The sequence below is a fragment of the Macaca nemestrina genome, chromosome 17 (genome assembly GCF_043159975.1).
Source record: "Macaca nemestrina isolate mMacNem1 chromosome 17, mMacNem.hap1, whole genome shotgun sequence".
Taxonomy (NCBI): Eukaryota; Metazoa; Chordata; class Mammalia; order Primates; family Cercopithecidae; genus Macaca; species Macaca nemestrina.
Window position 1 is genome coordinate 89,411,407 of NC_092141.1, and position 22,151 is coordinate 89,433,557.

At 56.7% G+C, this 22,151-nt stretch overlaps 1 protein-coding gene across 3 annotated transcripts; it reads left to right on the plus strand.

The window, feature by feature from the left end:
• Positions 1-145: 145 nt before the first annotated feature.
• LOC105469277 (endonuclease V) lies at positions 146-19,393 on the plus strand. 3 transcript variants are annotated; one of them, XM_024788948.2, is made up of 10 exons: positions 146-306; positions 711-882; positions 6,687-6,821; positions 7,065-7,104; positions 8,534-8,646; positions 10,393-10,461; positions 10,854-10,982; positions 14,332-14,396; positions 15,450-15,511; positions 15,721-19,393. In XM_024788948.2, the coding sequence occupies exons 1-10, from the start codon at positions 146-148 to the stop codon at positions 15,795-15,797; spliced, it is 1,023 nt and encodes a 340-aa protein (XP_024644716.2). In that variant the 3' UTR covers positions 15,798-19,393. The 3 variants fall into 3 exon arrangements, with proteins under 3 accessions (XP_024644716.2, XP_011718440.2, XP_011718441.2); XM_011720138.3 differs by having other exon boundaries at positions 15,450-19,389; XM_011720139.3 differs by lacking the exons at positions 15,450-15,511; positions 15,721-19,393 and adding an exon at positions 14,939-15,423.
• The last annotated feature ends 2,758 nt before the right edge of the window (positions 19,394-22,151 follow it).

The following is a 22,151-nucleotide window of genomic DNA, read 5'->3' on the forward strand; positions in this document are numbered from 1 at the left end:
CCGCTGAAAACGGGGCGGACGGCCTCTCGGGGTCCGAGTCGATATCGCGCGCGGCGCCGCGGGGCAACGTGAAGCCGTGAGCGTGCGTGTGCGTCACGCAGGAGCTCACCCAGCGGCCAGGAACGTCTGAGGACCCGGGCGGGAAATGCGACCCGGGAAAGCGCAAGCGTCTCCATGGCAACGAGGGCGGATGGCGCTTGCGCTACTCGCCTCCGGAAGTGACGTGCAGAAGGGTGCTCGGGACGAAACCATGGCCCAGGAGGCGGCGGAATGGCCGCCGGAGGAAACGCTGTCACTGTGGAAACGGTAATGCTGTCGGGCGACGCGCAGGAGGCGAGGGCCGAGGCCGCGTGGCCCTTCGCGGTCCCTCCGAGCTCGTAGTCTTCAGGCTGTGGAGTCAGGGCGGCCGCCGCCCGAGCCCCCCAAGCACGGCCCAGCTTCCGGCGCGGCAGGGGCGGGGCCTCAGCAGTTGTAGTCCGCGGGGTGGGCGCGGTTCTCTTTTCCGGTCCGTTTGCCTGGGCTGCGCCTTGCCGGGTCTCCGCCGCCTGGGCTCCTAGGGACTGTGGCTTTGCCGGTGTGTCCCTTGCTTTCCCCTGAAGCGGAGAAGACCCGGCAGAGACGCTCTGGCCGCTGCAGCCGCACGGGTGGAGGAGGCAGAGTCGGGGGTGTGGCCCCGACCAAGTTTGACGCTTTTGCTTCTGTCCTCCCAGGGAGCAAGCTCGGCTGAAGGCCCGCGTCGTAGACAGGGACACCGAGGCGTGGCAGCGAGACCTCGCCTTCTCGGGTCTGCGGAGGGTCGGGGGCGTTGACGTGTCCTTCGTGAAAGGGGACAGTGTCCGCGCTTGTGCCTCCCTGGTGGTGCTCAGCTACCCTGAGCTCGAGGTAACCTGGGAGGACGCCGAGCTCGAGGCGGGCCCCTCAATGGGCTCGGGCGTGGGATCTCCGGGGCAGGGAGCAGTGCAAGCCTAGAACCCGGCTTCTCGTTTTGTAGGATGTCATTAATAGTCTGGTGAGTTGGCCGGGCTCGGTGGCAGACACCTGTAATCCCAGCACTTTGGGAGGCCGAGATGGGCGAATCACCTGAGGTCGGGAGTTCGAGACCAGCCTGACCAACATGGAGAAACCGCATCTCTACTAAAAATACAAAATTAGCCGGGCGTGGTGGCGCATGCCTGTAATCCCAGCTACTCGGGAGGCTGAGGCGCGAAAATCGCTTGAACCGGGGAGGCGAAGGTTGCGGTGACCCGAGATCATGCCTTTGCACTCCAGCCTGGGCAGCAAGAGCGAAACTCCATCTCAATTAAAAAAAAAAATAGTCTGGGGAGTTTGGGAAGGGAAAAAAAGGCAAAAATTAAAGGAATTCTGTGACTGTTAAGAATCAGCTCATGAGCTTTATCTCCAAGTCTGATTGTTATCTTGGGTTCCTCATCTCAGTGACCTGGACACCACACCCTCAGTTGCCCAAGCTGGAAATCTGTGTCCTGCTGGGCCCCTCCCTTCCTCTCACGTCCAGTTGCACACTAGCTCCCTTTTTTCCTGCCTCTTAGATGGCGCTGGAATCTATCCCCTTGTCTGTTTCTCCTCTGCTTCTTCCCTGGCTGTGCCACCGTCACTCCCGTGGGTTCCTGAGCAGCATTTTCATGGGTGCCCTGGCTCAAGTGTTCCTCCTCAGTGGTTTATTTTCCATACTGCCAGCAGACCGATTTTCCCAAAAAACAGGTATTTTCCTCAAAAGCAACAAGTCCTGTCCTCCCCTCCCTTTCCCTTTCCTTTTCCCTTCCCTTCCCCTTCTCTGTGTCCCAGGCTGAAGTGCAGTGGCATAATCTTGGTTCACTGCCAAGATCTAATCTCAGCCTCCTGGACTCACGTGATCCTCCCACCTGAGCCTGAGTAGCTAGGACCACAGGTGTGAGCCAACACACTCAGCTTATTTTTTCAGTTTTTGTAGAGACAGGGTCTCACTATGTTGTCCAGGGTGGTCTTCAGCTCCTGGGCTCAAGGGATTCTCCCACCTTCGCCTCCCCAAGTGCTGAGATTACAGGTGTGAACCACCACACCCAGCCCACAAGTCCTCTTAGAACATCAAAGTGCCATTCTCATGACCTCATGGTGAATGAAGTTCACTCTCATTGACTATGACTTCAAGGCCCGTTATGACCTGTCACCTGCATGATTTAATGTGACGCTGGAGGCTCAGCCCTCACCACCATTCTCAGTTCTTCGCACCCCCTACAGCCCACTTTGAATCCTTCACACGTGTGCCACGCTGGGTTTGGCGGCCTGACCTCTGCAGTAATGTTTCCTCTCCTGGAAGGGTTTCCATCTGGCTAACTCCTACTCATCTCTTCGGGCTCAGTTTAGACATGACTTCCTCCACTAAGCTCCCTCTCATCCCACAAGACCAGGAGTTGTCCCCCAGCACCATGTCTTAGTCTGTCTGGGCTACTGTAATAGAATACCTTAGACTAGGTGGCTTACCCACCGCAGGAATTTATTTCCCACAGTTCTGGAGGCTGGAGGCTGGAGGCTGGAGATCAGGGTGCCAGCGCAATTGGATTGTGGTGCCAGCACTCTTCCAGGTTGCACAGGGCCAGCTTCTTAACCACGTTCTCACATGGTGATCCACTCACCTCCCTAGAGGCCACACCTCATAATACCGTAACCTGTGGGTTATAATTTCAACATATGAATTTGGGGAGGACACCAACACTTAGACCATAGCAACCCTCTGCTTCCTCTTGTCTTGCTGGAATGGAACTGCCCTGTCTTCCCTACTGGAATATAAACTCCGTGATGGTAGAAACCATGTTGCTTTGCCCACCGTGGGTAGCATGCAGAAGATGCTGGACTCTTCCTTCAATAGATATGTGTGTGAATGGACAGTGGGCTCATGATTCACATAAGAGTCAACAGCTCCGAAGCCTCTTGGCGCCACTCGCCTTGCTCCTCTGGGGCTCCCGAAGATGACAAACGTCTTCCTGCTTCCATGGCTTTGTGCTTTACTTGGGAGGCCCTTTTCAGTCCAAACTAAGCAAAACTGTACTGAGTGCCTCCTGTGTGCTAAGATTGGGATGTTCAGCAATCCCTACCGTAAGGGGACCCCTGGCCATTTCGTAGGCTAGCATTGGGAGTGGGGGCACAGTCTTAGGGTCCTGACTGCTCATGCTCACACCCAGCTCTGCCACTCCCCACTTTGCCCTCTAGGCCTCTGTCTCCTTTTTTCTGACTTAAGGATGATAGTGGTATTAATATCCAGCCCACAGAATTGTGATGAGCCGTATATGAAATGCATGGAAAGCAATTAACACAGCATTCCCTTCCCCCTCCAACTTTCCCTGGCGGTGAATTAATCACCCTTTTATCTGCATCCTGAGCCTCTTTTTAATGCCCATGCTGTCGTAGCACTTCTCACATTGTATTCAAGTTAGTCATTTATGATTCCGTTTTTCCCAGTGACTGTAGGTTCTCAAGGATAGGGCTGTACCATACTTCTTTTATAACCCCAGCACCAAGCAAAGCACCTGCTACTTCGTCGGTATTCATTGTTCCGGCTATGAAAGCTTAGACTAGGAAGGGATCTTGGAACAGTCTGGTCCACTGGTTCCTGAATGCCCGACCGTGGACCTGCAGAAGCAGAATCACCCGGAAGTGGGTTGAGAAACAGATTCCATAGGCACATCCACAAAGACAGAAGGTGGATCCCTGGGCCTTGAACTTGGGGTAGGATAGATGGGAAGTGACTGCTGATGGGTGTGAGGTTTATTTAGAGGTTAAGGAAGATGTTCTAAAGTTAGATTATAGTGATATTGCACAACTCTGTAAATACCAAAACCATTGCATTGTATGTTTTAAACAAGTTAACTTTATGGTATGTCAATTGTATCTCAGTAAAGCTGTTAGAAAAAAAAAAAAAAAACAGGCCGAGTACGGTCACTCAGGCCTGTAATCCCAGCACTTTGGGAGACTGAGGCAGGCGGATCACAAGGTCAGGAGATCGAGACCATCCTGGTTAACATGGCGAAACCCCGCCTCTACTAAAAATACAAACAAATTAGCCAGGCGTGGTGGCGGGCGCCTGTAGTCCCAGCCACTCGGGAGGCTGAGGCAGGAGAATGGCTTGAACCCGGGAGGCGGAGCCTGCAGTGAGCCGAGATTGCGCCCCTGCACTCCGGCCAGAGTGACAGAGGAAGACTCTGTCTAAAAAAAGAAAACAAAAAACAGATTCCAGAGCCCTACCCCACTTACTGGGGGAAAAACTCTCCCAGAGTATGGCCTGGGAATCTGCTTTTTAAAATAAGCTTTCCTGTGATTCTGAAGCAGAGCTGGGTTGGAGAACCACTGGCCTGCTTTTCCCACCATGAAGAACACTGTCCTTAGCATCCCTGACAAACGATGGTGGAGCCCGTTCTGTGCCAGACTCTGAGCCATGGCTGGTGTGTGCTGCTCCACAGGCCTCCCGGCGGAGCCTGTTCCATGCCAGACGCTGAGTGTTGGCTAGTGTGTGCTGCTCCACGGGCTCTGCAGGGAGCTCACCCCTGCTTGTCTGTGATTCCCATCGATCAGTTCTGCCTTCAGGTAGCAAAACAGAATGGATCTTCCCTGCCTTCTGCTTGTCAGCCCTTCCGCTGCTGGAAACAGCTGCGTGCTCCTTGACCACATGGTCCCAAGAGGCTGTGATGACGTCCAGCTTCTTCACTGGCCAGTGGCCCTCTGGTCATGCCCTCTGTTCACAGGGTCCATCTTTCCATCTGGCACTCAGAATCAAATGCAGGAACTCGGATGTGGTCTACCCAAGTCCCTAGACCTTCCACTCACCCACGCCATTTCCGTCGGTGCAGCTGGAAACACTGGTAACTTTTGAGGGGCACCAGGTCACTGGCTTATGTTGAGATTGCTGGTCATCCAGACCTGCCCCCCACACTAATCATACAGTGATTTTTCTTTTCCCAGATTTTTAACTTGAAAATGTACATACATCCCCAAAAACTGAAAAAGGATGCATCGGACAGCTGTATTCCTTCTACTTACGTGCAGCTGTTGCTGCTCTGGAATAGTCTCTCTGGCACGTGTGCATGCTGTGTGTGTGTGTACCATACATCCCCGCGATTGTGACAGCTCAGCTCAGAAGACATCAGCAGGCCTGTCCTGAGAATGACGTTCTCCTCCACAGCCTCAGTGTCATTAGCGTACTGATTACAAATCATAGTCACCCCATAACGTCACCTGAATTATAGCATTATGAGAGAGATTGAGACGTAAGCAGCCCCCGCCTGCTGTGGGAACTCAGGCCACACTTTAATTCCACGTGTCACTGTGCAAAGTGACTTTGCTCTGTGGGGATGTCAGTGATCCAGCTAGATTCTGTTATCAGAATGGACCCTCCCCACTTTGGGTCATGGGCAGATTTGATCAGTTTCCCCATTGAGTCGTTGATAAAGATGTCGAGAGAACGAGCCCCAGCCCTCGGTGCTAATACGGAGCACTCCGTTTTCTTTGATGTGTTTAATTATTGATCCAGCCACAAGTGAGGAGTGGAAGTTGTGATTTGAAAGCTGTCACCAAGAGATGTGGGGGATTCAGGAACAAAATTGCAGGAAGGTAGACAGGTCTGGAGAATGTGATACAGTGGGAAACGCGTCCCCACATTAAGGCTAGTGTGACTAAGGAAAACACAAGGTTAGGAGACTCAGGCCTGCCATGTTGTGCTCTAAACTACAGCCTCTGCCTCCTGGGTTCAAGCGATTCTCCTGCCTCAGCCTCCCAAGTAGCTGGGATTACAGGCATGTGCCACCACACCCGACTAATTTTGTATTTTTAGTAGACATGGGGTTTCTCCATGTTGGTCAGGCGGGTCTCGAACTCCCAACCTCAGGTGATCCATCTGCCTCGGCCTCCCAAATTGCTGGGATTACAGGTGTGAGCCACCAGTCTTGGCCAACACTGTGTCTTCTTTAAGCCTCCAACAACCCATGGAGGGGTGGGGCAGGGCGTCCGCTTCAATACACAAAGGAGGAGACACCAGGAAAGCAAGGGGCAGGCAGAGGTGATGCAGCCAGCAACCTTAGCCTTGCTTCTGATGGAGACTAGGTCCCGGGGGGCTCCTAAGGACCAGATCCCAGGGAATCCTGCTACAGACCGGGTCCCAGAGGCTCCTCGTATGGGCCAGATCCCAGGGAATCCTCCTACAGACCAGGTCCGGGGGTGGAGGGGCTCCTCCTATGGACCAGGTCTTGGGACGGGATTTCTCGTATGGACCAGGTTCCAGGGGGCTCCTCCTATGGACCAGGTCCCGGGGGGCTGCTCATACGGACCAGGGAATCCTCCTACAGACCATGTCCCAGGGCTCCTACTGTAACACACCAGGTCTGGGAGTTGGGGCTCCTCATACGGACCAGGTCCCAGGGGTGGGAGGGGCTCCTCCAGTTGACCAGGTCTGGGGTGGGGGGTTCTCATATGGACCAGGTCACGGGGGGTACTGCCCACCACCAATTTGCAGGGTACATCATCTAGTTCCTTATGCCAAACCCATCGTCTCGTAGGTGAGGCAGGGAAGGGGAGCCATGAGGGTGAGGTAAGGGAGAGGGAAGGATGAAGAGCGGGGTGGCGGGGGTGCAGCATGGAGGGAGTGGCTGCAGGGCAGGTGGCCGAGGGCTGTGCTGCCCACTGAGCTGCGTGCCTGGTGGCAGGTGGTGTACGAGGAGAGCCGCATGGTCAGCCTCACAGCCCCCTACGTGTCGGGCTTCCTGGCCTTCCGAGAGGTGCCCTTCTTGCTGGAGCTGGTGCAGCAGCTGCGGGAGAAGGAGCCGGGCCTCATGCCCCAGGCAGGTGTCTCATCCCTAGGACAAGAGAAAGATCCCTCCTTCCCCCCGGGGGAGGGAAGGCGGTTGCAGGTCGCCACCACCGAAGTGGCCGGGAGAGACTCGTGAGCTTCCTGGAAGAGAGGAATGAGGGTTTCTAAAAAGCTGGACCCCAGAGACAGTGCCCCCTTCTTGCCCCAGGGATGGCCCTGTCCTGAGTGCCGAGGGCCAGCTCAGCTGACTGTGACTCTCCCCATGGCTCCATAGGTCCTTCTTGTGGATGGAAACGGGGTGCTCCACCACCGAGGTAATCCTGCTCTCGGAGGTCCCGGGAAGGCACTGTGGGGAAGAGATGGGGGAGAGGGCGCCTCTGTCACCCCCGACACAAAACGCCGGCCCCTCGGCCTTTGCCGCCAGCCCCTCCAGCGGCTCCTTTCTGGGCGCAACAGGGACTCACAGTGTGCTCTGCCCCCCTCCTCCAACCCTGCCAGAAAAGGACTGTCTTTGCTTCACCCCTCCCCTCTTTCCTGCGCGCTCCTGCCTTCCCTACAGTGCCCTGCACTGGCTCATCTCCAGGTGCCACTATCCAGTTCTGACCTGATCACCAAAAGATGTCCCAGGGCCCGGGCTCAGAGTAGCCTTCCCTGCCAGCCACGCTCCCTGCCAGCCACCCACACTGCATGGCCCGTCAGGCCCTTATCCACAACTAGACAGGTGCACCCAGGCCCCCACTGATGCCGGAAACCTTGGCCTAGGGAGATGGGCCCTTTTTTTTCTTTTTGAGACAGAGTCTCACTCTGTCGCCCAGGCTGGAGCGTGGTGGCACTTGCAGTGATCTCGGCTCACTGCAAGCTCCACCTCCCAGGTTCATGCCATTCTCCTGCCTCAGCGTCTCAGTAACTGGGACTACAGGCGCCGCCACCATGCCCGGCTAATTTTTTGTGTGTTTTTAGGAGAGACGGGGTTTCACGTGTTAGCCAGGATGGTCTCGATCTCCTGACCTCGTGATCCGCCTGCCTCAGCCTCCCAAAGTGCTGGGACTACAGGCGTGAGTCACCGCGCCCAGCCAAGGGAGATGGGCTCTTTTACCCCCACATACAGAGCTGAAGGCGGCACAGCAGCACCCAGAGAGGGCCCAGGAGGGGTGACGTTGGAGCTTCCTGGCCAGCAAGTGTAATTGGGCCCGGGCTGCTGCCCTCGCACATGGGTGCAGAGCCAAAGGGTGGTCATGTGCCGACCCACATGCTAGTGCCAGCGCTGGCAAGCCACCGTTGAGGGAAGAGGAGGCCGGGAGGCACAGGAAATGACCGGAGAGCTCATGCCAGCGCTGGCAGGCCACCGTCGAGGGAAGAGGAGGCCGGGAGGCACAGGAAATGACCGGAGAGCTCATGCCAGCGCTGGCAGGCCACCGTCGAGGGAAGAGGAGGCCGGGAGGTTCAGGAAATGACTGGAGAGCTGGGCTGCAGTATCCCAGCATGCCAGTGAGGTGCTGGCCCTGGCACTGACCGTGACAGAGGGAAGGAGGCTTCCTCTCTGGCCTGGCACCCAGGAAATCGGGCACAGGGGGCCTTGGCGCAGGTCAGCTTGGGACTTAGGTCTGGTTTCCCCAGCCCTCTGCCCGTCCACAGACCTCTGCTCACTTAGGGAAGCTTTTGGTGAGACTCTGGCTTGTCCTGAATCCCTGTGCCAGGCCCCAGCCCCACCTCCCCAGCCCCACCCTCCTTTCTCCCTGGCAGGTTTTGGGGTGGCCTGCCACCTTGGCGTCCTTACAGACCTGCCTTGCGTTGGGGTGGCCAAGAAACTTCTGCAGGTGGATGGGCTGGAGAACAACGCCCTGCACAAGGAGAAGGTGAGGAGGAGCCTGCTGCAGGCCATGCCGGGCAGCTCAGTGGCGGGGCTGCCGTGGCCCTGGGCACGAGGACGCTTCTGGACCAGCCCTTGCCTGCAGACGCTGCCCTCCTCGTCCCTAGCTTGTGGCCTGGAATAAGGAAGACCTGCTTTCCTCCGGGCGCTGCCGTGCCTGTCTCAGCCGAGGGCGCGCTCTGTCCTCCTGGCGCTGCCGTGCCTGTCTCAGCCGAGGGCGCTCTCTGTCCTCCGGGCGCTGCCGTGCCTGTCTCAGCCGAGGGCGCTCTCTGTCCTCCGGGCGCTGCCGTGCCTGTCTCAGCCGAGGGCGCACTCTGTCCTCCGGGCGCTGCCGTGCCTGTCTCAGCCGAGGGCGCGCTCAGCTCCTCTTCTGCCTCTTGGGTGTGCCTGCCTCTCTGGTCCCCTCGCCTCTGAGCCACCGTGGCACACCAAGTAGGGCTGAGTCCCCCAGTTACTGGGGACAGGATGGGCTTCCAGGCTGTCCCGGGTGCACTTGGTGCTTTTCCCACCCCACCTCGCCCCAGACCCCGTCTCCTCCCCTGCGTGCTCAGGTACACCAGCCTCCAGGCCCCCCTCCCACCAAGGCCTGCCTGGAGCTGCCACCCACACTTCCTACCCCACCTTCCCCTGCACCGTCCTCCTCTGGGACCCCATGTTGGCACTGGGAGTGAGACACTCTCCTCTGGGACCCCATGTTGGCACTGGGAGTGAGACACTCTCCTCTGGGACCCCATGTTGGCACTGGGAGTGAGACACTCTCCTCTGGGACCCCATGTTGGCACTGGGAGTGAGACACTCTCCTCTGGGACCCCATGTTGGCACTGGGAGTGAGACACTTGCAGTGGAGGGAGCTGGTGACACCCTCAGCTGTTTGACTGGATGGCAGATTCTGAACAGAGACTGCATCTCTCATTCCTCCCAGCTCTCAGGCGCCTGCATGGAGCAGTTGCTTAATAAAAATCTGTTGAGTTGATGGGGACCTTAGATCCACTCAATGATCCAGTCCACTGCCTCCAGAAATACCAGCCTGTTGAGCTGAGTCAAATGTGCCCAAAGCAGGAGACAAGCCACAGGAAGGAAGCGGGCTCAGCACTGGTCACTGGGCAGTGGCGGCACCTGTGTGGCTGCCAGCCTGGCACAGCGGCCCTGGGCAGATTGCTGCCCTTGTTCTAAGCCGCGTCATCAGGTTTGGACAGGGTCTTTTGGGCAGCACTCTCAGCTCGGGCGAGACCACGTCACCGCCTGCACGCTCAGTGGCATCTCAGGTGGTGCTGCTTTGCCTGGGCCGCAGCTCACCTCCAAAATCAGTCCCCTTCCCTGTCCTGGCCCAGTGACTGGGTTTTTAAAATAAAGAGACTTGGGCCTGTCACGGTGGCTCACGCCTGTAATCCCAGCACTTTGGGAGGCCGAGGTGGGTGGATCACGAGATCAGGAGATCGAGACCATCCTGTCTAACACGGCGGAACCCCGTCTCTACTAAAAATACAAAAAATTAGCCAGGCGTGGTGATGGGCGCCTGTAGTCCCAGTCCCAGCTACTCGGGAGGCTGAGGCAGGAGAATTGCTTGAACCCGGGAGGCGGAGCTTGCAGTGAGCGAGGATCGCGCCACTGTACTCCAGCCTGGCAACAGTGCGAGACTCCGTCTCAAAAAATAAAATAAAGAGACTTGCCTTCAGCCCTTCATCAAGAAAAGAGGATTTTTTTCCCCATTTTTTTTTCTCCCGTTTTCCAGATCCGACTCCTGCAGACTCGAGGAGACTCGTTCCCTCTGCTGGGAGACTCTGGGACTGTCCTGGGAATGGTGAGTGGCCAGGACCCTGAGCCCCTCCAAAGCCCCGGGGTAGGGGATCGTTTGCAGGCAGACACAGGTGCATGCAGACACGCGTGCCCTCACACTTACCCACATCAACCCCCCACCTGCCCGTCCGTCCATCCTCCTGCCTCTGACTGAGCCCGGGGTGTGATATCTGTGTTTATTTCCTCCAGCTGTGCTGAGGGAGCCCACCCTGCCCCAGGGACAAGCAGTAGGAAGGTGCCCTGAGGATGGGCAGGCCCTGGCCCCTGAGAGCACTGCCCCCTTCACCTTCCCTCCTGCCCCCAGGACATTTTGTCAGAGCTCCAGCCGCTGAGGCTGTCCTGACCTTGGTCCCAGTGGCCCAGCCCACAGGACAGCCCTCACCTTCCTTGTCACAGGCCCTGAGGAGCCACGACCGCAGCACCAGGCCCCTCTACATCTCCGTGGGCCACAAGATGAGCCTGGAGGCAGCTGTGCGCCTGACTTGCTGCTGCTGCAGGTTCCGGATCCCAGAGCCCGTGCGCCAGGTGGGTGGGCCGGGGATGTGGGGAGGCAGCACAGGCGCCTCTGCTTCCTACCACCTGCTGTTCAGGGCTCGCCAGCAGCTCAGCTGGGGTCAGAGTGCAGTGACGTGAGGACAGGGGTTCCTGGGCCAAGGACAGGTCACAGACACCTCGCTGGAGAGCTTGGTTGGCCTGCGCCAGGCCCTGCAGTCAGAACAGTAGACCGGAGGGTGCAGGGCTCCCAAGAGTTCATCCCCAGGCCCTGTGCCCCATGCGCTCAGCCTCCCAGCCTCTCTGAGCCTCCTGCACCCAGATACGGGCCAGCCTGGAGAATCAGTGATGTTAGCTCCGGTGGTGAGGTGTCCTGCCAATTCCCAGCCAGCCCCTCAGGTCCCAGAGGGAGCAGCTGAACTTGAGCCGGGAGGCTTCTGCAGGAAAGCTGTGCGGGCCCCAGAGATGCTGGTCTGGGGCCTCGGGTATGCCTGCACCAGAACCCAGCACCAGAACTGCTGTTCGGTCCCCCGGGAAGGGTGAGAACTCTGCTGAAACGGTCAGCTCAGCTGAGAAAGGACTCAGCCTGCGGGCCAGGGGAGAGACAGCTGGCACGAGATGCCCACAGCCAGCTTCGATAGGACCAGGGGACCACAAGACACGGGTGGATCCTGTCCCAGAGAAGCCCACAGAGTGAGGGTACAAGAAAAGTCAGTCTTGGCCGGGCGCGGTGGCTCAAGCCTGTAATCCCAGCACTTTGGGAGGCCGAGACGGGCGGATCACGAGGCCAGGAGATCGAGAGACGATCCCGGCTAACACGGTGAAACCCCGTCTCTACTAAAAAATACAAAAAAACTAGCCGGGCGAGGTGGCGGGCGCCTGTAGTTCCAGCTACTCAGGAGGCTGAGGCAGGAGAACGGCGTAAACCCGGGAGGCGGAGCTTGCAGTGAGCTGAGATCCGGCCACTGCACGCCAGCCTGGGCGACACAGCGAGACTCCGTCTCAAAAAAAAAAAAAAAAAAGAAAGAAAGAAAAGTCAGTCTTAGAAGAGACCCGCTAGGGGAAGGGCCGCCCTGGGCAGGAAGGAGTTTGATGTGCTCAAGAAACGGGGGGCCCGGAGGGTGGCTCACGCCTGTAACCCCAACACTTTGGGAGACAGAGGTGGGAGGATCACTTGAGCCCAGGAGTTTGAGGGCACCCTACACCACATAGTGAGACCCCATCTCTACAAAAAAAATGTAGAAACAAATTACCCAAGTGTGGTGGTACGCGCCTGTGGTCTCTGCTACTCAGGAGGCTGAGGCGGGAGGGATCACCTGAGCCCAGGAGGTCGAGGCTGCAGTGTGCCGTGATTGGGCCACTGCACTCCAGCCTGGGTGACAGAGCAAGACCTTATCTCAAAAAAACTTTCCAAAAAAACAAAAAGAAACAGCAGGAAGGTGTGGCTGGAGCCAGGGCAGTGAAGTACAGAGTGGGCGGGAGCCCATGAGCATCTTGGGGTGCTCCAGGGTGTCAGACGTCACCCACAGGGACTTGGATGGCTGAGTTGGCAGCGGGATGCCCGCAGGTTGGCCTTTTTAGGTGGCCGCTGTGCGTGCTGTGGAGGCTATGGGGTGGAGGTAGGGACGCGGGTCTGCACAAGCCACGCTGCTTCCAGCAGCCCAGCTCTGGAGCCTCCCTGGTGTCTGCCGCTTCCCCGTCTTACCCCCACTGCTTGCCCCGCAGCCTGTGCTGGGGCAGCAGCAGCACCAGTGGAAAACCCCCAGGCCACCACCATGGGGCCGGTGCCTTCCGGCTGCTGGCGCGCAGTGTGGCCTCCAGGGGGCAGCAGCAGCCCGCATACCACAGTGGCCCTCGCCCTGGGGAGCTGTGCCTAGTGGTGGCATCTGAGCGGACTCCGCAGCCTTGCAGGGCTTTGCTCAGGGCACAGGTGTGTGGACTCTCAAGCCCGTGAGCTGTGTCCCCAGCCCCCAGGAAAGAGGCCTTTCTTCCTCCATTCCAGCTCAGCCGTGTGGTCTTCCAAGAGAGAACCCAATAAACTGTCTCCCAGGCCTTCAGCCCCAGGAACTTTAGGTCGTGCTGCTACAGACAACACAGTTCCTGGAGCTCCTAGACCTTTTTCCACCTCAGCACGCCCCAGAGTAGGACAGTGGCCCGTCCTTGCAAGGGAGGGGACACCTGGCCTGTGAGTACCTTGAGCATCTAGAAACAGAACAAGGATCTGTGCCTAGCACTGGCGAAGAGCCTGCCGAATCCTGGGCCCCCCCTCCAGAGGAAGGAAAGCTACAGCCAGATGGGATATGCAGCTGTTCCGCACCAGGGGCCCGCAGCTTCTCACTGCTGGGCGGGAGCCGACGGTCGAGTCCTGCAGGGCTGGCTCTGTCTCTGGGTCCGTTTCCTTCCTGAGGTCACTCGCCTCTCAACAGGCTCCCCTCCTGACTCTGTTCCAGAAGGTTCTGGGAGAGCACAGACAGGGTTAGTGTTGGTCTGCTCTCTCCCTGGCTCCTCCCCGAGCTGTCTTGGTGGCCCCGTGGTCACAGGCGCTGCTGTGCTCCTGGTTGCCAGGTCCAGGCTCTCCTGCCAGGCCAGGCTGGGCCACTCCAGGGCAAGGTGAGAGGTGCTGGCCCCGCCTACCACTGCCCCTCTTCCCTCATGAATAGAAGCAGGAGCAGGCTGGGGGATTAGCCCTTGCTGTCCATGAGTCGTGCAGCCCTGAAGCTAATCTAAGCCCATCTGAGCTGGGATCAGGGGGACTTCCCAGGGCCAGACCCCCCATGCCCTCAGGAGTTCCCACTCAGACCTGAGCCCTGTTCAGGTTGCTAGATCCTGCTAGCAACCTTGCTGTGAGACCCTGCTGGGGTCTGCCGTCATCTCAGCCTGTGGCCCACCGCCCTCTTTTGTCCTGGTGATTCTGGAGGTACGACAGGGGTTACTGCTGATCTCGTCAGGGAGGGGACAGACCAGCTGGGCTCGGAGTCCCCAGAGAAGCAAGTGTTAGCAGGGAAGCCTCAGCTTGCACACAGCCTACAGGGAAGCACAGGCTGGAAACCAGTGAAGGCTGAGCAGCTCCAACTGCCACTGGTGGGGAGGAGGCCCAGGACCCGCTTGCTTAGCCTGTCCACTCACCAGCTACTCAGGCCCGTCAGGGACTGCCCAGCTCGGTGTGAGAGCTGCCATTGCAGGGCTTTGACCCCAAAGTTCCAGGCATGCCTGTCACACACTCGCCAACAGGGCCGCTGCTCCTGAGCCTGAAAAGCTGGCTGTGACCTGTGTGTCCTGAATGGGCTTCTATGGGGGATGGAGGCATTGCCACCAGCAGCTCCTGGTGGGAAACTGGTCCACAGGCCAGCTCAGCACCTAGCAGCACGTCTGTCTCCTCCAGGCTGACATCTGCTCCCGAGAGCACATCCGCAAGTCGCTGGGACTCCCCAGGCCACCCACACCGAGGTGAGCACCAGAGGAGGCTGGGGCACTAAAGGGGCATTTCCGACACCTGCATAGGCTGTGTCTGGTGGCTCAGCCTCTGTCTGTTGCAATACTGTGGCTCAGAACAGACAGTGCGGGGCCAGGGCATGCAGGGGCCACAGGAGAGGTCTTCAAAGAGGGAGGAGAGTGGAGTAGGGTGGACTCCTATTCTCATGGGAACTCTCCAGAAACAACACTGCTTCCACCCAAAGTCCTGGGACTATCCTCAGCCTTCCTCAGTCCACTTAGCCTGTGAGGTACCAGGATATGGGTGCTGCAGAAAAGGTGTGGCCTCGGAGTCAGACATGACCCAGCCCTGCATAGCCAGCTGTGGTGTTTGCACTCCTCAAGCCTCAGCTTCCTCATTGTCGAGATATTCTTGTCCCGCTGGTTCTTGTTAGAGTGACAGTGTGCCTGGCACAGTCACAGCTAACAGTGCAAGGGTTTGTCTTAAAACTATTGCAGATGATTTGATCCTGCTAGCAACCTTGTTGTGAGACAGGTACTGTGACCCCACTTTACAGATGAGGAACCTGGGATGCTGAGCGCTGATAAGGAGTAAAGCCGAATTCAGTCTGGCCACTTGTTCTCCTCTTGGAGTGGGCAGTTTGGATTCCAGGCCCTGCATCTGAGCCTCCAGGCTGAGAGGACACCCCCACTCCCTGGGCAAAGATCGCAGGAGGCCCCAGGCCTGGGATTCACCATGCCCTCACCCACGATTAGTTACTGAAGGGCTGCGGTTCCTCTGTGCTCATTTTCCCTCGAAGCCAGGGACTGTTCCCAGGCCTCCCTAGGCTGCTTTGAGAACTGAAGGAGCAGGTGGCAGGGACCCCCAAGCTCTCCCAGAGTTGGGGACTGGCCAGCTTGAATGCAAGCTCTGTCTGAGCAGCATGCCCTACCCGGCCCAATGCGCTGGGCTGTAGCAGGCCCTGAGTGTCCAGGCCAGCCACAGTTTCCAGACCCCATCTGCGGTGTGAGGGGGTGTCAGGTGGGCGCTAGCGTCTGATGCTGTCCCTTTCTCAATGTCATCACCAGGAGCCCAACGCAGAGGCCAGTGGCATGCCCCAGAGGAGACTCTGGAGAGTCGTCAGGGGAGGGCCGGCCCCCACAGGACCACAGCCCAGGCCCCAGGACAGCCCCAAGGCCAAGTTCCCAGGAGCAGGAGGGCAAGGACTGGCAGTAGGGTGGAACTGGGCGCCATGAAGACACGAAGGCCACTGGCCACCTCGTTCTGGCCTCAGGACACTGACCACCCCTGGGGGTGGTCTAGGGACTTAGGGGAACCTCACCTCAGCCGCAGGTAGAGTACCCAGTCCCCAGAGACAGGCTGACCGCACCGCCCCTGGGGGACGCCGCAGCACAGCCCAGTGCCAGGTGGGGTAGAGGTGACCACAGCCCCTCTTCGCCCCGTCATCGGCTGCTCAGCTGTGGTCACGGTGCTCAGAGGACAGATCTCTACGGGGGCAAGTACCAGACCCTGAGAGTGCACGAGACGCTTTCCTGGAGCCCACAAAGGGGAGTCAGACTACAGCCTGCACAAGCCCTGCAGCCTCTGCTTTGCCCGCCGCTTTCGATAGATAGGACTTGCTTGCTCTTTTTTTTTCTTCTCAGGGTTCATTTTTTTATTTTACTTATTTGTTTGTTTGATTATTTATTTCTGTTGATCTCTTTACTGTAAGGTTTACTCGCAGAATCAGGGTTCATTTTTAAGGCAGGTCCCCAGCCCCAGCCATACTGAACCATCTCTGCCCTGGCATGGGAGGGGTCCTAGCTGGGGTAGCTGGGCTTTAGCACCCACCCACTGCCTGCCATGCCCCCTGACCCCAGTCCTGGCCATCCTCCAGCCTGCCCTGGGAAGAGGGAGCAGAGAGCCTCGTCTCAGCCTAGAGGGGGCTGAGGGTGGGGGCAGCACACACAGACAGTCTGGGCTGCGGGGTGGGAGGCCAGACAGGGAGTCACTGGTGTCTGAGGGGTTGGGTGCCAGGTTCTGCGCCCAGCGGGGCTAGGATCAGGGGGTGGCTCCTTCCCCCACAGGCTCTGAGAGTTTATCGCTGTCCTCTGTCCCTGCCTGCCTTGCCCCAGAGGCACAACCTCAAAACTGTCTCCACTGTGGGAAAGCAGCCCTGGGCCCCTGTCTGGCCACTTCCTCTCCTCTTGGTGTGGGCTAGAGGTGCCAGCTGAGGAGTGGGGGCAAAGGGGACGGCCCACCTGCAGCCCGGCCCCAGCCCCTGGGCGCCTCCCAAGCACCCCCCAACCCTTGACATGCCGGCTGGCCTCCAGACCCCAGGCTCCCTGAGGACGCTGGAATCTGCCACAGAGCATGAAGAAGTTCCTGGAATCCTTTCCTGCCATTCACCTGAGCTCTACAAGAAGAGGCCGGTGATCATGATTTGACAGCTTGGGACAAGAATCCAGGGAGGGCGGGTCTCTGGCGCCCCGCCATGCCCCTCCGAGACGGTGCTGTCCTGGTGTTCCTGAGGAGCAGTGCGAGCCTGGGCCTGGGACAGGTGCACAGTTGAGGGGACAGGTGCACAGGCAGCAGCACGCAGGGCCTGGAAGTGCCAGCCCCACCCGCCTGCTCTCACTCGAAAGCTGCTTTGGAGGGCTGGGCTGCAGGGACAGAGGCTCCGGAAAAGAGGCCCAGGCTGTGGAGCTGCCCTTCCTTGATGGAGCAGACTCTATTCTAGAAATTTCTATAAGAAGTAGACCCACTCCAGGACAAGTGGGGCTGGGAGGCGCAGATACTGGGGGCTCTGTGGGCACCTGGGTGTTGTGCCTGAAGTCACAGGGACACAGGAGAGAGCGGGAACTAGGTGGCCTGTTCCGGCTGCTGTCCGTCAGCAATGCTGGCCAGACCAGATGAGCAGTGTGGGGCGAGAGGGAGCCCCAGCACAGCCCCTCAGGCCCTCCATGCCTCAGGGTGTCAGTGGACCCGGACTGGCCTCACCCAGCCCTGGGCACTTGGGCCTGTCGGGGATCTAGCTTTCGTTGAGGACCCCACCAGTGGACCGAGGCTCCTCTCACTGTGGCAGAGGGATCTCTGCCCTTCGCACCCAAAGGGGCAGCAGCTAGTGGATGGGGATGGCTCACGGCCCTCCCTTTCCACTTGCCTTGGGAAGGGAGACAGACAGGAAGGGCCTTGGAATTGGGCCAGTGTGGGGAGAGTGTCCCCAGAGAGTCCTTGAGGTGGGAGAGGTGTGGAGTTGACAGCAGGCAAGGCCGGCTTTGAGGTTGTGTGGACCCTGTCTACCTCTAGCTCAAGTTGAGAGGTGTCAGCCGTGGAGCCATGTGGGCCCCAGGGACAGCCACGCGTGGGGTCCAGACCGGTCTAGATGTGTCTGTCTGGTGGGCACTGAAGGTCCACTTGGGAGAGTCCAGGGCAGCACCTGATGAGCTGAGAGCCGCAGCTGTGTCTACCTGGAACCTGTTTCCTCACCGGGAACGTGAACACCTGCTTCAGAAGCGTTGGGGTTTAAAGGTGGGGATACGCGTGAGGTCTCTTGCCCAGCGGTGGACACTCAGTACACTCCTGATAAATGAGGCATGGGGTGGTGGAGTCCAGCACCAGGCTGGGCCCAGGAACGAGGCATCAGTGGTCAGAGGGGAGGGCGTCTGCCCACCTAGCAGCTTTGGCAAGGATCTGCCTCCCAGCACCCCCGTGGAGTCCTGTCTGGATGGGAGGGAGAGCAGGGCTGTGGACAGCCTCCAGAGGTGTCCCCCTAAAATCTCTGAATGTCACCGGCACCAGCAGGCCGGGCAGGGTTCTCCCGGGGGTAACACCACCCGAGCACAGCCGTGGTCCTGGGGCACGCCGCCCGGGTTGGGGGACGGAATCCGAGGTCCTGCATCATTGCCCATGAGTCCAGGGCTTAGGCATCGCTTTGGGGACCCTCATGCTGGCCCCCAGGCCCACTGAGGCATAGGTGAGACCACTGCATGGTCCTTGGAAAAACGGGGCTCCTCAGGCAAAGAGTGGACAGAGCCGATGCTGGCGACGGGGGCCTTCTCTCGGCCTAATGTTTTCAAGGTGCGCCTGCGTCTTGTGCCAGGTGTCAGAACCTCGTTCTTCTTTACGGCTGAGTCATATTCCATCGTGTGGATCAGGATAAACATTTTGTTGAACTTGGTGGATATTTGGGTTTTTTCCATTCAGAGCTGTTGTGAATAATGCTTCAGGGAAGACTGATGTACGAGCTTTTGTGTAAACATGTATTCAGCTGCCTTGGGTATATACTTAGGAGTAGAATTTCTGGGTCATGTGGTAACCCTGTGTTTAACTTTCTGTGAAACTGCCAGACTTTTCCGTAGCAGCTCCATCAGTTCACATTCCCACCAGCAATGCCCAAGGGTTCCAAGTTCTCCACACCCTCGCCACCACTTGCTATTAGCTGCCATTTAGATTCTAGCCATTCCATGGAGTAGAAGCTGGTATTTCGGCTGGGCACGGTGGTTCATGCCTGTAATCCCAGCACTTTGGAAGGCTATGACAAGAGGATCACTTAAGCCCAGGAGTTTGAGATTTGAGACCAGGCTGGGCAACATAGTGAGACCTCATCTCTACAGAAAACTAAAAAATTAACCGGGCATGGTGATGCACTTCTATAATCACAGCTACTCGGGAGGTTGAGGTGGGAGAATCCCTGAAGCCCAGGAGGTCGAGGTTGCAGTGAACCGTGATTGCGCCACTGCATTCCAGCCTGGGTGACAATGAGACCCTGTCTCCAAAAAAAATAAAAACTAAACTAAAATAAAAATGTGGTATTTCATTGTGCGCTTGATTTGCATTTCCTAATGGCTCACGATGGTGAGCGCCTTCTCATGTCTTAGTCACCATTTGTATATCCTCGTGAGCAAAGCATCTATTCAAATCCTTTGCCCATCTTTAAAATTGGGTTGTCATCTTCTTGAGTTGCAGAAGTTCTTTATATGTTCTGAATCCTAGATATTGATCACTTCTGTAGTTTTCAAATACTTTCTCCTGTGGGTTGTCATCATTTTCTTGATAGTGTCCTTTGATGCATGAAAGTTTTTAAATTTGATGAAGTCCATTAATCTCTTTTGTTGCTTATGCTTTTGATGTTATATTTAAGAAGCCATTGACTAATTCAAGGCCATGAAGATTTACACCTACATTTCCTTCTAAGACAGGTATAGTTTTAGTGCTTACCTTTACGTCTTTGATCCATTTTGACTTGAATTTGGGTATGGTGTGAGGGAGCAGGTCCTATGTCATACCTGTGAGTAGCCAGTTGTCCCAGACCATTTTGCTTTGTTGTTGTTGAGACAGGTTCTTGCTCTGTTGCCAAGGCTGGAGTGCAGGGGCGTGATTACAGCTCACTGCAACCTCGACCTCGTGGGCTCAAGTAATCCTCCTGGCTCAGCCTCCAGAGTAGCTGGGACTACAAGCATGTGCCACCATGCCTGGCTAATTATTTTTTTTTGAGACGGAGTCTTGCTGTGTCGCCCAGGCTGGAGTGCAGTGGCACGATCTTGGCTCACTGCAAGCTCCACCTCCTGGGTTCACACCATTCTCCTGCCTCAGCCTCCCGAGTAGCTGGAACTACAGACACCCACCACCACGCCTGGCTAATTTTTTGTTTTGTTTTGTTTTGTTTTTTCAGTAGAGACGGGGTTTCACTGTTAGCCAGGATGGTCTCAATCTCCTGACCTCGTGATTCACCTGCCTCAGCCTCCCAAAGTGGTGAGATTACAGGCGTGAGTCCCCGCACCCGGCCTAATTTTTTAAGATTTTTTTTGTGAAGACAGGGTCTCACCATGTTAACCCAGGCTGGTCTCCAACTCCTGGGCTCAAGCTTTCTTCCTACCTCGGCCTCCAAAAGTGCTGAGATTACAGGCGTGAGCCACCGTGCCTGGCCTATTTTTACTTCCTGCTTTCCAATCTGAATGCCTTTTCTTTCTTTTTCTTGCCTAATTGCTCTGGCTGGAATCTCTAGCACGTTGTTGAACACAGTGGTGACAGCACATACCTTTGTCTTGTTCCTGATCTTAAGGAAAAGTTTTCAGTCTTTCACCACTATATATGATGTGAGCTGTTAGATTTTCAAGGATGCTCTTTATCCAGCTGAAGACGTCCCCTTCTAGTTCTAATTCATGAAGTGTTTTTATCCTTAAAGGGTACTGGATTTTGTCAAATGCTTTTCTGGCCTCTGTTGAAAAGATCCTGTATTCTTCTGTTAGTGTGAGGTGTTACATTGATTGATTTTCATATGTTGAGCCAGTTTCCGTTTCTGGAATACATCCAACTCGGTCATGGTGTATAATCCATTGACTGCTGCTGAATGTGATTTACTTGTATTTTGGTGCGGATTTTTACATCCGTATTTATAAGGGATATTGGTCTGGCGTTTTCTTATGATGTCTTCCTCTGGTTTTGATATCAGGATAATATTAGCCTCATAGATTGGGCTAGGAAGTGTTCCCTCCTCTGTTTTTTTAGAAGAGAGAGATGGGTGTTAATTCTTGTTAGAACCTTTGGTAGAATTTGCCAGTGAGCCTATCTGGTCTCGGGTCTTTGGGAGAGTTTTGATTCTGAGTCAGTCTATGTATTTGTTATAGATTGTTCGGATTGTCTATCCTTGAGTCAGTTGCTAGCTTGTGTGTTTCTAGGAATTTTTCCATTTCATCCATGTTATCTAATCTGTTGGCATACTGTTGTTCACGGGATTTTCTTGATGTGTGTGAGGTCTCTGAGAACGTCCCTGACTTCACTCCTGCTTTTAGTCACTGGCATCTTCTTTTAGCTTGGGCCGTCTGGCTGTGCATGGTTTTGGGGGAGTCTTCCTTGACCATGCAGATGCTGAGCAGTGACCTGGCTGGGAAAGGGGACCGGGAGTGCAGGGCACCTGCTGAGGACTCACCTAGGCCCAAGATTCAGAGAGTCAGGGCTCCAACCACATCCGCCTGCATGCCTTTCCCAGGCTCTCCCCACACAGACAGCCAGCACCCCCTCCCCAAAGACTGGGCAGTTCCTGAACAGCACCCCACCAAGTCCTCAGTAAGGCCTGTCTTTGGGGAAGCAGGGTCTCAGGAGGATGGCAGAGGTGGTGTGGAACTCACGTCTGGCAGTTCCCGGCCTCTCAGGAAGCTTTGCCACTGGCTTGGGGTTAAGTGGGTGTGGAGCTCTGAACCCTAAAGGGGTGAGAGTTGAAATGGAAGCGGCATCTGTAGTCCATTTGGGGTGCAGGTGCGTGCCAGGGGTCCTCAGCCCTGGCTGATGGCCACATGAACCGCGTGAGGAGAGGCAGGGCGTGTCAGCAGCAACCCTAAGTGTGTGCTCATTTCCGTGGGCCCTGACTCGGTGACACTGCGGCTCTCCAGAGGGACGCTTTGAAAACAAAACAGGAAAGAACACGTGGCCCCACGTCTTTTGCCTGAGTCACTGTATTCCTTAAAAGATGAAGGGCCCTGGTCCTTGGCTCTTCCTGCACGTGAGAAAATGTTGGCCGAGGTTAGCGATTATGCTTCTGTAATCTGTAACCAGAAGTGCTCTTACACCCAAGCCTTGGTGTGATTCTGCTGTCATGTAACTTCGGAGCCAGCTGGATGGAATTGACTGTGCAGGTCCTGAGCCCCAGCCCCCGCATCCAAGCAGTGGGCCGAGACACTGAGCTGGGCAGTCAGACAGGACCTCTCTAAGGCTGCTCCTGGGCTGGGGCCTGGGTCTAGGATTCTCAGTAAGACCTTTGAATAAAACTAATTTGAATTCTTGAAAAGCTT

What these genes read in the sequence shown, in the direction of transcription:
- LOC105469277 (XM_011720138.3), top strand. Translation starts at nt 146, where the DNA reads ATGCGACCCGGGAAAGCGCAAGCGTCTCCATGGCAACGAGGGCGGATG. An exon ending in TCAGCTACCCTGAGCTCGAG is followed by an intron (nt 883 to 6,686) that starts GTAACCTGGGAG and finishes GCCTGGTGGCAG; the next exon opens with GTGGTGTACGAGGAGAGCCG. An exon ending in CGGGGTGCTCCACCACCGAG is followed by an intron (nt 7,105 to 8,533) that starts GTAATCCTGCTC and finishes TCTCCCTGGCAG; the next exon opens with GTTTTGGGGTGGCCTGCCAC.